At 41.8% G+C, this 13752-nt stretch overlaps 1 protein-coding gene across 1 annotated transcript in view; it reads left to right on the top strand.

Annotated features, from left to right (window-relative positions):
* Positions 1-1711: 1711 nt before the first annotated feature.
* Positions 1712-13752, top strand: part of AK4 (adenylate kinase 4) — a 118692-nt gene continuing 106651 nt past the window's right edge. Inside the window, exon 1 of the mRNA XM_028102495.2 lies at positions 1712-1987. Within this exon, the coding sequence (XP_027958296.1) occupies positions 1933-1987 (55 nt within the window). The 5' untranslated portion in view covers positions 1712-1932. The remainder of the gene's footprint in view (positions 1988-13752) is intronic.

Raw genomic sequence — 13752 nt, 5'->3', positions numbered from 1 at the left:
CTTCATGTAAACAACATCCAGGCTCTATTTACAGTCGCCGCCGGACGGCGAGGGACCCACGCCAGCACCCTGGAAGAAGGCGGGGGTGGGGGGAAAAGCGAGTGCGCAACATTTACACACGCACCCCGCCCCTCCGCGCCGCTCCCCCTCCAAGGGGCCGGAGCCGGGCGCCGAGGGCCACCCGCGCCCTGGTCCAAACTGCGCCGCTCCTCACACCCTGGCGAGGGCCCGAGGGCAACCGCGGAGATGCCCCGGGCGAGGCCGCCCCCCCCCACCCCACCGGAAAAACACACACACCTCCACAACAAACCCAGCCGGGTAACACACGCTCGAAGTCCGTGAGGGAGTGCGGAGCCCCAGGCCCGCCCCGTGCCACCGCCCCAGCGCCCGCTGCCTATCCCGCGGCGGCGAACTGCTTGCGGTTCGGGGAGGCGGCTGAGGGCAGGCGCCCAGCGCCGGACAGCGGCGCGCCCTCGGCCCCCGCCGCCACCCGGCCCGCCCTCGGCCCGCCCCCCGCGCGGGCGCCCAGGCGGCCGAGCCCCGCGGCTGCGTGTGCGTGTGCGCGCGCGCCGCGACCAGCCTCGCCGGAACGGCTCTCGTCGCCCCCGCCGCTTCCCGCGCCCCCGGCCGGCTCCGGCGCGCCGCCACACCGTGCCAGGAGCGCCGCGGCCACTGCTCCGCGGCGGCGCACGGGCGCGCACACAAACAGACACTCGGCGGCACGAAGCCCCGCGCGGCCGCTCGCCGCCCGCAGGCTCCCGGTCCCGCGCGCGCCCGGCCGCCCCCGCGCCCGGCCCGCCGCCCCCACGCCCACCTGCGCCCCCGGGGGGTCCTGGCCCCCCCCTTCCTTTGTTCTTCCCGCTATTTGCATGAGGATTATCTAATGACGCAGCAAGGCTCGCCACAACGTGACCGTCGCCATTTTTCTGTTTTTATTCTATCTCTGCCATGTGATAGATTGGGGGGGGTGTTGGAAAAGGGAGAGAGACAGGTTTAAAAAAAAAAAAAACTTCCGGGTCTCATGACCGGGAAGGGAGAAAAACAAAAGGGAGACGAGACACAACTCCAGGGGAAGGATGTGTGCGTGTGTGTGTGCACGCGCGCGCGCACGCGCTTCCCCCTCCCGCCTCGGCTCCAAGAAGGGAGGCTCCCACAGCGGACAGGGAGCATCCTCCCATCCAGAGAGCCCAGTGGACGCCCCCCCTTCTAGCCTTGGCGTCGCCCGTCCTGGTCCCACACTGGCTGCAAACGCTCCGCGAAGCTGTCAGCTTGGTCCCTTCTGGCCCCTCCACTTGCTCTTCACCCCGGAGTTCGCACCCTCGCTCTTAAGCGGGTGTAAGGTTCTGGGTTACGTTCAGGGAAGTCTCACCATAAACGGAGGAAATAATAAAGTTCAAAGGCTACCGAATTTCCTGTGTTTTAAGATAGTTTGTTTCCATGCTGTTGTTTATGACAACCGCGTGGCAACGCTAGGCAGAATCTTGGTTCGAATTCTTCCTTTCTCTATACCCTTTTCTCTCTCTTCCCAAAGCGAGACACACCCTTGTGTGGTGTTCCGGGGGGGGGGGGGGGGTTATGTGGCGACGGACCATTCATCATAGCTTGATTTACTTTGTAAGAAGTCTTTAATAAGTGGTGGTTCAGGGCCAGGGTGCATTGTTTAAGAAGACAGTTGCATGCAGCAAGGTGGATTCGCGTTACACTGATCGTATTCATATTTGGAGGGCGTGATAGACATTTCATTCTTTCCCAAGTCTCGTGTTCACGGTTGCTGAAGAAAACAAAGTATTTGGGAACTCTGCCACGTTTTTCAGTGAGATATAAAATTTTGTACTTTTGTTTACTACTGCATTTCCTTTGGGCACTTTCACTTTTGTTTCTCTTGAGTTTCCTTTTTGGGTTCTTGTCTCAATTTCACAATTCACTGCCGAAATGGACTTTACAATCGACCAGGGTTCCTCGATTTACAGGCGCAGAAAACGAGACCGTGAGTAGTGATGCAAGTTGCTCCAGGTCACACATTTAATTAGGGCGGAGCTTGGATTGAGCGCAGCTCACCTGATAGCTCTGCTGGAGGGGTGGAGATGGAGGGTGGGGGATGGTAACGTCTGGCAGCAACTCTGCTTTGTAAGATTGATATCCTAGAAATTAAAGATGGAGAACACTTACCAGATCATTACCTTCTTGGGACTGGTGTGAATTGATTGCTTCTTCAAAACCCCCTTTCTTGTGTTTTTGACTCAACTATACCTGTTAATTCAGATTCCATTTCACTCTTCCCAATGAGAGTTGGTCATCTCACTGAACAGCCCTATATGATTGTAATGAATTGTTTTTATTAGACTCACAGAGTAGATCACTGCCCGTTTGTCCACCTACTGTTTCCTTTTTATATTTATTTCATGGTGCCTTTCACACTTCAGCATATGTAACAGTTGATGTATCTCCCTGAACTGGAGGGTAAGCTTGGAGGGCAGGGCCATGCCATATTCATTTTGTATCTCCCACCCTGCTTGGCAATGAATAAGCAAATTAAGGCCTGATGAGGATTTTTCTTCCCCCGAAATTCCTTCCTAACCATCTCTAGGAAATTCCTTCCATATTTCTGGTGAAGGCAGAACACTGAAGATGCTTTTCAATTCTTACACCTTTGCAGACCATTTTTGGCAGCCTTCTACTTTACAGAGGCCAAGCAAAACATAATTTGTTTATTCCATTGTTGTTGTTGTTTTTGTAACCAACTGCTTTCTCCCCTCTTTTTACCTTGTTTGGTTCCTCTTCAAATTCCTTCTAATTCGTGTGATTAGTTATGCCATTGCTTGCCTTTTGACTTTTGCTTTCTTAGGCTCCAAAAGGTTGGCAAAGTTTAAACTTCGATTTAACTAACCCTCCTCAGGGAGGAACACAGGCAGTTGAGCAGTATGAAGAGGGTTGCTGAAAAGATCTCAGCATCTGGACAAAGAGTGCACATTCGCAGCTTTAAAAGACTGGAGAATAACTGATGCATGCAGTCATATTGACAGCTCAGCGGAGGGTCTGGATTGTCCCACAGATGAGTTCATACACATCTGGATCAATGAGGTTCGATCACATATATGAACATGAACTACAAGTATTGCTTTGGATGGGGCAAATGAAGTTGTTATTACTGATGGTAACATCTAAAGTCCATATGTTTCATCCTGGATAGTAAGAGTGTGGTAATAATTTTAAATGTAACCATATCACCTTCCAACAAGATGGAGATGCCGCCTAATTATATTTAAAAGCATGTGCTCCCTTAAGTACAAAGGTGAACAGAGAAAAAAGGAACATAAATAAAAAATACAAAAAATACTTCCATATTTCTTCCACACATGTATACTCACACATCATTACAAAGAAGATCAAACTTTAGTCCTCTGGAGTACTACATGGTTGCTGATTAAAGTAGAGCTCTTATAGGCACTCTAACAATATTCTTCATCTCTCCCATACACACTTAAAACAATGACAACTCCCGATGTGTGAGAGCCTGGACTTTGGAATTAGGTTCTGATCTCAGCCCTGCTAATCTATTAGCTGGGCAAGTTTCTTATCAGTTCTGATTCTGTATAAAGAAATAGAAAACAAGCATAATGTCACCTACCTCAAAGAGAAGGTTTTAGGATTGAAATTTCATCAGAATTTTAAAAATACATGTAAAGCCCCCACCCTGGTATGATGCTTGGAATATAATCTCCACTAATGGAGGACTGTAATAATTTTTTAATTGTATTTTTATTAATCCCATGTGCTTCCTAGAATTATTCTTTCCCTTTTGGCTTCCTGCTCTTGAAAATTCAACAAACCTAGTATTAGTGAAAGTTCTGTGACTATGAAGTCCTGCCTTCAAGAAGTTCACACTTCAGCCTTGGAAAAATACATGCAGAAGTAACTGTACTGATACTGGTAGATGGAAGACAAACACTTAATTCATACCACTTTATGATGATCTACCCGAGAAGCATTTACTTAAGATCTAGCTTCACTAATACCCAAGCAAAGACAAAGCTTCTGGAAGCAATTAGGAAAATGCCACACACACGCGCGCACGCACACACACACACACACACAATCCTAAACCCTCACATTTTCACATACACAAGGAAGATTACCCTTAAAACTCCATCCAATCTATGATTCTGCAGCTTTTGAAAACAGTTTTCTGGTCCAATGTAAGAGGCAGGCTTCTTTTGCATTCGAGTGAAAACTATGCTGGATTGTACCTTTGAAATAATGTTGGAGAAGTGTAGTTAATAGGAAGCACTTCTGGTTGTTAATTAATTAGACCACTTTAATCAAGAACTATTTTCTGAGAAACTTATTCCCAGCCCTGGGTCAGGTGCTAAAGAAACAAAGATGAGGAAGACGTAGACTTTGTCCTTAAGGGACTCATTCAACAAATGTTTATTGATTACCTACTGGGGATGCAGTGGTGAAAAAGACATTGAGCTTACTAGCAGGGGATTGATATACACACCTTATCTTTACAGCACCCTCAAGAAGGATTTGATTGACACAGGGTTTGGGCAAGGCAAAAAATATACCCCACCTTCAGAACATTCTTTGTTCCTCAAAACAAAGAACAGCTCTTGAAAAAGGAAAAGATTGGTCTCTTCAGCTTGATTGAACCTTGGAATCTCCCTAGCACTCGGCCGAATTGTGAAGTGAAAGAAATTAAATTCAATACTCCTAGAGTCTAGGCTATTGAAACAGCTTTCTGGTCTCAGTTCCTGACTTTCTCAACTCTTGTTTTGTTCTCCAAAAGTTGATTCTAAAATGCAAATCTGATTATATTATGCTCCTGCTTAAAAACTTTCATGGCTCCCCATTATCTGCCAAGCATGGCGCACAAGATCGTTTCTGATCTTGCTCTGCCAAAGCCTTCCCACCTCATCCTTCATAACACCCACAGGTAAGGGTTGTCAGATTCTGTAAATAAAAATACAGGATGCCCAGTTACATTTAAATTTCAGATAAGCAACATTTTTTGGTATAAATGTGTCCCCAATATTGCATGGAACATACTTACACTAAAAGGCTTTCATTATTTATCTGAATTCCAAATTTAAATAAGCATCCTCCATTTTATCTGGCAACTCTACTCATGCTAGTCTGATTGATTAACTTGCCATTCCCCACTAGTCTCTTCATGTCTTTGTAAGTGCTTGATAACCTCTCCATTCTGCCCCCTCATCCACATGGTGTGTTTCTGTTTCTTCTTCAAAAGCCAGTCATGGGCTTCTGGAAGCCTGCAGGTGTGAGCATGGAATCCCACGTGCTGGAGATGGACCTGGCTATCTGTGTGCTTTGTTTAATATCTGGGCTTCTGCCCCAGTTCCTGTTCATCCTTCCCTTTCTCCCTCCTGGAACTGGAGTTCTGCCCTGAACCCTAGTTAATTTGGCTGGGACCCACACACAGTTCTTTACCCTTGCCAACTTTCTCCCTGAGGCTTGTGGGGCTAGATCCTTTCTCCCAGCTGCTGGTTGGGCTCCTGACCTAAACTGCACGGATCACTGAAACCTGCCTCAGATGCCACTGCCTTCCTGTCTTACTTACTAGAAAAGATAGACAAGATACTCAAATGAGATCAAGTTTGTGAGTGTGGTTTGTAAACTATAAAGCCTCCACGATGGCAATTTAGTTTTTAGAGACTAATTTCAAGCTCTTCACCTAGTCATGTGTATGAAAGCCCCTCTTTAAGGTGCTCTGGATTTCCCTTGTTTCTGCTCATGCTTAGTGATATATGATGCTGAGAATGATGGGGATATTTTTTCCAAAGTTCCTCTAATTTGGATTCGTGTGTTGAACTACACTGGCTATTTTATTAGGAATGGATTTAGACTGGTGGCTTTAATTTTTTAAATTTTAATTTTATGATCCAGGACACACTTCTTCACAACTCCAACCAGAGTCTCATGAACTATGTCATGCCCTGAGTATGTGTAATGAACTCTGATATTTTCTATTTGATTTCACCTTTTAAAAATTGGGCAACCCACCAAGTTAATTTCATAATCTGATAATGGATTGTGACTTGCATTTTGCTAAACACTGATCTGCACTATCCACTTGCTATTTCTGTATTAACCAACTGACCAGGACAGTTGTGAAAAGTCTACCTCATTTGGTGCTGTCTCCAGTAGGAACCACCTTGTCCACAAAAGGAGTTGAGGCCACCTCATTGAAGTAAGTCACAGTTGTTCCTGCTGATAACATCAGCAAGCCAAGTACTGCAGCCAGACTTTCTAAGCTGCCTGAGGTTAGTATATATAATTCCTGGCGAGGCCATTTACAGAGATGGAGAGCTGCAAAATCATCACACCTGGCAACTACATTTATCTTAGCATAGAGGGATATTGTTTGGGAGCAATTCTTAGACTTTTTTCTTTTAAGATTTTATTTATTTATTTGAGAGAGAGAGAGAGGTGGAAGAGCAGAGGGGGAAGGAGTGAGAATCTTAAGCAGACTCTGCACTGAGCACGGAGCCCAATGCAGGGCTGGAGCCCACAACTGCAAGATTATGACCTGAGCCAAACCCAGAGTCAGAAGCTTAACTGACTGCACCACCCACACGCCCCATCTTTCTCAGAATTTTAAAATTATTCCTGGTTAGGTTAAAGAGACTTTTAGGTTTCTGAGGTTTCACATTAATTTCAGATACAAAACATAAATGAAGACTCTCTCATTCACTGCTATGATTTTGTTTTACTCTCTTCTCCCTGAATGGTGAGCAGGTTCATCTAATATTTAGACTGCTTGAAGAAGCTGGGCAACAGTAAATTCCAAAGACAGTCAGGGAAATATATGGAAAGGAAATATGGCTCAAATGGAGTGGAAAGAAGACTAATTATCTAAATAATTTTTATGATACAGGTGGTCAACCCAGCTGCTATAATTCAGGATCTTCTCACACACACACACACACACACACACACACACACACACACACACACACTCCCTACATTCCTCTCTCACTCAGAGCTGCTTCATTCATTTTTCTTTATGGTAGGGTTTTAATTGCATTTGTTTTCTTGGCCTTGAAAAGACCAGTTTCAGAACAATGGTGGCACAAAATCTGGACTGGAGAGAATTTAAACAAGAACAGGAGAAAAGGAATTAGAGGCAGCTAATACAGTATAGACAATTGTTCTGCTACAAAAGATTACAGAGAAATAAGATGGTAACCAAATGAGGGAAATACAGTCAAGGGGAGATTTTTATTTGTTTGTCTTTAATATGCTTGAAATGATTTGTTTGTCTACCAATGGAGATGATCCAGTAGAGGAAAAATTCATGATGTAGAATAGAGTGGGAGGGTTTGCTGGCTTGGTGTTCCTAAGTCTACAAGAGGATGGCATCTCATGCACTAGTGCATGAGGTTTTATATGGGAGCCCTGAGAGTGCATCCTGACTGATAGCAGATAAGGCAGGGTCTAAGGGGATACACCCATATGGACATGTAGATGTGGTAAGAATCCGTGGAAATTGTCTTCTGACTGTTCAGTTTTCTCAATGAGGTAAGTAGCACAGTCATCAACTGGGAGTGAGAATGGGGGAGAGGAGAGAAAAGCAGAAAGTGACTGTAGTAATGTAGAATGTAGGAAAGTGACTGGATGAAGCAGATGTGGGACGTTAGCTGGGAAACGGCAAGGGCCTTCTTAAGTTCCTGGTGACAAGTTTGAGGTGAGACCAGTCTAGGTGGACAGTTGGATTTTTAACAGTGTTGTGATTTTGCCAACCAGTGTGAGAAATTAATGTGATTAAGGAAGTTGAGGGAGTGATTATATTTACTGACTCTGAATTTTAATCTGAGCAAAGAGGGAATAGACAGCCTCAAGGGACAAAGTACACTAAAAAAAAAAAAAAGTGCCTAAAATGCTCCTCCTTCTCATCTTTGCAAGACTGGCTCCCTCTTGTGGTCCAGTCATTTTCTAATATCATGGTTTTAACTCTCTCCTGAGTACTTAAGGTACTTTCCTTTTACTTTGCCTGTCTATCCATCCCTCCTCAATTTCACAACTACTAGAAGATAAGCTCTGGGAGGACAAGGACCTTGTCCATATTGTTCACTATTTTATAGACACAGCACTTATCTGAACAGGAAAACTCCAAAAGGTATTTGATAGAAGAATGATAGAGACTACGGTATGATTTGTAAGGTCTTTTCCATCCTAATCATGCTCTTCTTTACGTGCTCCTGGGAAATACAGTCAAGATTTTCTCGGTTTTCTCCTAACCTCCTCCAAGAGAAAGAAAATCTGTCCACCAGGGTTAGAGCTGCTTGCTAAACCATCCATGTCAGGTCTTCAGAGGGTATGGAAAGGAAAGTTCAAGGACAATTTTACCAGAGTTATACAGGCACCAGATATTTCTAAGGTGAGCCAGAAAGGGTGCTATGAAGTCACAATAGCTTTCTGTTTTGTTTAAAACATCCTTATTGAGGTTTAATTTAGATACCATAAAAATCACCCATCTTAAGTGTACACTTCATTGAATTTTAGTGAGTTTATACAATTAGGCAGCCATCACCACAATTCAGTTTTAGAGCACTTTCATGACCACAAAAAGTTCCCTTGTGCCTGTTTGCAATCCATCTCTGCTCCCACCCCAGCCCTAGGCAACCACCGATCTGTCTACAATTTTGCCTTTTCTAAAATTTTCATATAAATGGAATCATATAATATGTAGCCTTTTGTGCCTGCCTCGTTCCATTTAGTATAATGCTTTCATTGTGAATAATATTCCCCTCTATAGACATACAACATTTTGTCTATCAATTTACCAGTTAAAAGATGCTGTTTGCAGTTTGGGGACTATTATGAATAATACTGCAGTGAATATTTGTGTACAGGTTTTTGTGTGGACATACATTTTCATTTCTTTTGGCTAGATACCTAGGAGTTGAGTTGCTAAGTCAATTGATAAGGGTATGTTTGGATTTTTAAAAAGTGCTGAAGTTTTGCCAAAGTGGCTGTCTCATTTTATGTTCCCACTAGCAATGAATGTGTTTCTCCGCATCTTCACAAACACTCGGTTAGTCTTTTTTGTTTTATCCGTTCTAGTAGGTGTGGTGTGGTACATCATTTTGGTTTTAACTTGCATTTCTCTGATAACTAATGATGTTAAATATCTTTTCATGTACTCACCTGCCATTTATATATCTTCTTTGGTGAGGTGATTATTCAAATATTTTGTTCATTTCTTATTGGGTTGTTTGTCCTCTTGCTGCTGAATTATAAGAGTTCTTTATATATTCTGGATTCAAGTCCTTTATCAGATATATGTTTTGCAAATATTTCCATTCTCTTGTGTCTTTTGAAGAGCAAAAATTTGCATTTTGATAAAGCCCAATTGGTTGGATTTTGTCTTTGATTGTTTTTATTTGTGTTATATATAAAGAACTCTTTGCCTAATTCAAGGCTGTGAAGATTTCATCCTGTGTTTTCTTTTAAGTCGTTATGTATGGTGTAAGGTAAAGGTTGAGTTTCATTTTTTTACAGATGTTTGTCTGATGGTCCCAGCATCTATTGTTGAAAGAACTATCCTTTCCCATTTATTTACTTGGCATCTTTCTCAAAAATCAATTGACCATATACATGAAGATCTGTTCCTAGATTCTCCATTCTCTTCCATCCACCTAAATGTTTATTGTTTCTTCACTATCATAGCTTTGTAGTAAGTTTCAGAACCAAATAAAGTCCTCTGACTTTGTATTTCTTTTTCAAAATTGTCTTACTATTCTAGGTTCTTTGCACTTTTATATAAATTTTAGAAACAGCTTTTCAGCATCCACCAAAAAAAAAAAAAACCTACTGGGATTTTGATAGGTATTACATTGAATCTATACAGCAATTTGGGAAAATTGCCATCTTACCAATATTGAATTTCCAACTCATGGATTTTATATATCTCCCCATTTTTATGTCCTCTTTAATTTCACTTAGCAATGGTGTGTAGTTTTCAATACACAGATTTGTGCTTCTCTTGTTAAATTTATCTCTAGGTACTATATTCCTGTAGTGCTATTATAAATGGAATTAATTCATTTTAAAATTGCTTACTGGTAGTTTATAGAAATATAATTGGTTTCTGTATATTGATCTTGTGTCCTACAACTTTGTTAAACACACTTTTTAGTTCTAGTTTTTTTGTAGATTCTTTGCAATTAAAAAAACTTTTAGCCATGTTGAAGTATAATAAAGAAAAATTTAATATATTTTGTTACTTAATATTAATTAAACAATATTTAATTAGTAAATTAACAAATAAGTTAATTAAAATCAACTCTAATATTTAAAATATACAATGTGATGATTTGATATACATATACATTATGAAAGAATTCCTGCCAATGAGTTAACTAACACACCCATCACCTTGCATAAATATACCTTTTTTCTTCCTTTTTTTTGGTAAGAACACTTCAGTTTTATTGTCTCAGCACATTTCAATTATACATTACAATATTTTCAATAGTAGTCACCATGCAATAAATTAAATCCTCACCCCTTGTTCCTCTTATAACTGAAAGTTCGTACCCCTTTATCAGCATCTCCCTAATTTCCCCCATCCTCTAGCCCTGGAACCGCCATTGTGCCCTCTGTTTCACATTTTATTTTAAAGTTCCAGATATAAATGATACCATGCATTATTTGTCTTTCTCTGCCTGGTTTATTTCACTTAGCCTAATGCTCTCCAGTTTCATCCATGTTATCATAAAGCAGGACTTCCTCCCTTTTCAAGGTGGAGTAATATTCCACTTTGTGTGTGTGTGTATGTGTGTATATCTCACATTTTCTTTTTTTTCTTTTTTAAAGATTTTATTTATTTATTTGACAGAGAGAGAGAGAGCACAAGCAGGGGGAGCCGCAGGAAGAGGGAGGCAGAGGGAGAAGGAGAAGCAGGCTCTCCGCTGAGCAAGGAGCCCAATGTGGGGCTCGATCCAAGGACCCTGGGATCTTGACCTGAGCCAAAGGCAGACGCTTAACCGACTGAGCCACCCAGGCAGCCCTATCTCACATTTTCTTTATCCAGTCATCATTGACAAACAGGTTGTTTCCATGTCTTAGCTATTGTGAATAATGCTGCAGTGAACATGGGAGTAGAAATCTCTTTGAAATAGAGATTTTCTTGTCTCTGGATATGGTGGTTCTATTTTTAATTTCTTGAGGCAAGAAATTAAATTTTTTTTAAAGATTTTATTTATTTATTTGAGAGAGAGAGAATGAGAGATAGCGCGAGAGGGAAGAGGGTCAGAGGGAGAAGTGGACTCCCTGCTGAGCAGGGAGCCCGATGCGGGACTCGATCCCAGGACTCCAGGATCATGACGCGAGCTGAAGGCAGTCGCTTAACCAACTGAGCCACCCAGGCACCCCGAGGCAAGAAATTAAATTATACAGTTGTATAATGTACTGTTTTCCATAATGGCTATACCAGTTTACATTCCCACTAACAGTGTACAAAAGTTCCTTTTGTAACTTTTTATATACATGATCATGTTGCTTGAGGATCACAATAGCTCTTAAATTCTTTGCTCACTGCATCTCAGTCAACCCTCTCACTTCCTCTAACACCCAACACCATAGTCCTAAAATACCCTTACTCTTGATAATGTCACACATTCCTCCGATGAGGGTAGGGTAGAGTGTCCTTAAATTCCTTCTCAAGACCAGAATGTTGTCCTAACAGTTGTGTTGCCCCTCATCTGTAGTAATATTCCACATTCATGCACTCTACAAAGATAAACCTGTCGCAAGAACTAAGTGCTTGTGTTCACGAATCTAGGATTCTTTTCCCCTTTGCTCATGTGATTTGCCTATATCTTCGCTCCAACTGTTGACCAAACCCCCTACTGGTGTCCCTAATCTTCTTCCCAGATATGATAATACATTTAACCAGATTAAAGTAAAGCCTCTCTAGTGATGCTGTCTTTGTCTGCCCTGATCTATTAGTTATTTTGTAGTAACTCTGAAAGGGTGTTCTTATTTTTAATTTCCAAATGCTGTGTGTGTGTGCACACGCACAGGGGTGGGAATGGATACCTAGTGGTAGCTTTTGGCTATCATCCATTACTCAAGCCACACTTTCAGTCACCTAAACTCTACACAATTCTTTTACGTGTATCACTATTTATTCATTTTGCCTCTGATTGATCTATTTTTTGGACCTGTTTAGGATTTGATTAATTCTCTCACAGTTACATCTTGTTAGATTGAGGTCATTATTGCAGACCACTGAGATCTTTTTGCATCCGGATTTTTCTGCCATCCAGTATAACTTACCCCACCACATTCATGCTTTCCCGTATTTGGGCAGTAGATCACGGTCTTTATCCGAGTAAATTTTGAATGAAAAGGTCAGAGTGGGGACAGTTCACTGTGGCCTTGGAGCTCTTCCCCCTACTTTCTTGCAGTCAGCAATTAGCACTCTTTAGGAATGGTTGCTCAACTAGTTACGTGGTGATTAATCTGTGCTTCCTTTTCCTCTGCTATAAAATGAGGATAATTTTAGTACCCAACTCATAGGACTATTGCAAGGATCAAATGATTAAACACTTGCAATATGCTTAGAACAGTGCCCACATAGTATATATGCTCAAGAAGGTGAGCCATTCTCCTTGCAGAGGCCAGGGTTTTATAGTCAACAGCTTGGCCTTTATCTTCATCTTGTCATTTCCTAGCTGTGCATCCCTAGACATTATTTAACTTCTCTGAACCTCAATTTCCTCATCGTAAAATAGTTGTGAGAACTGTGCCTTTTTTATAAAGCTGAAGGATTAATGAAGTAACATAGAGTGTTTAATGCAGTGCATGACACTCAATAAATATTTGTTGCAATGATTCTTATTGACATTCATCTTAGACAATCTCCCTCTAACCTCCTACCAAGATGTCTCTAAAAGCTTGAAGACACTCAGACACATTATGTCTATAGCATTCCCCTGATCAAACTATTTGGAAATTAAGTGACTAGTTTACAGAGTATGGCTCATTTAAATCGTCTTTTAAAATCCCTCTAAATGAAAAAAAAATTGAAAAAAAAAGAAAAAAGAAAAAAACCCTCTAAAATTCTTTATTTCTTTATTTTAAATTCCATTAATTAACATACGGTGTATTATTAGTTTCAGAGGTGGAGTTCAGTGATTCATCAGTCTTATATAATACCCAGTGCTCATTATGTCACATGCCCTCCTTAATGCTCAATCCCATGACCCTGAGATCATGACCTGAGCTGAAATCAAGAGCAGACACTTAACTGACTAAGCCACCCAGGTGCCCTGCCCCCCCCCCTTTTTTTAAATTTTGGGCACATTACCTATCTTTATGGACTCTCAGGATTTCTTTTCCAAAATGTAGGTAATAATTACCAAAAGGATTGTTCCAAAGATTAGATGATGAGTATAAAGCACAGAGTACAGTGCCTGGCACATGGTAGATGCTCAGTAAGTGTTAGTTCCTTTCCTTTTCATTCTCGGTGGTGATCCATTAAAAAATATGAATGGAATAGGGGAAAAAAAAGTATTTTTTTTAACTTGGTTCTGGTTTGACTTGGCTCCTTTAAAAAATACAAAGAGAGTGTTTTATCTTATTTTTTTTTTAAGATTTCTTTATTTATTCATTCGAGACACAGAGATACAGAGAGAGAGAGAACATGAGCAGGGGGAGAAGCAGAGGGAGGGATAGAAGCAGGCTCCCTGCTGAGCAGGAATCCCAATGCAGGGCTCCATC

This window comes from Eumetopias jubatus, unplaced genomic scaffold (assembly GCF_037043125.1).
Source record: "Eumetopias jubatus isolate StellerSeaLion01/CBP00866 unplaced genomic scaffold, mEumJub1_p1.0 scaffold_4, whole genome shotgun sequence".
Lineage (NCBI taxonomy): Eukaryota > Metazoa > Chordata > Mammalia > Carnivora > Otariidae > Eumetopias > Eumetopias jubatus.
The sequence above is the reverse complement of the archived record's forward strand: the minus strand, read 5'-3'. Positions and strand labels throughout refer to the sequence as shown.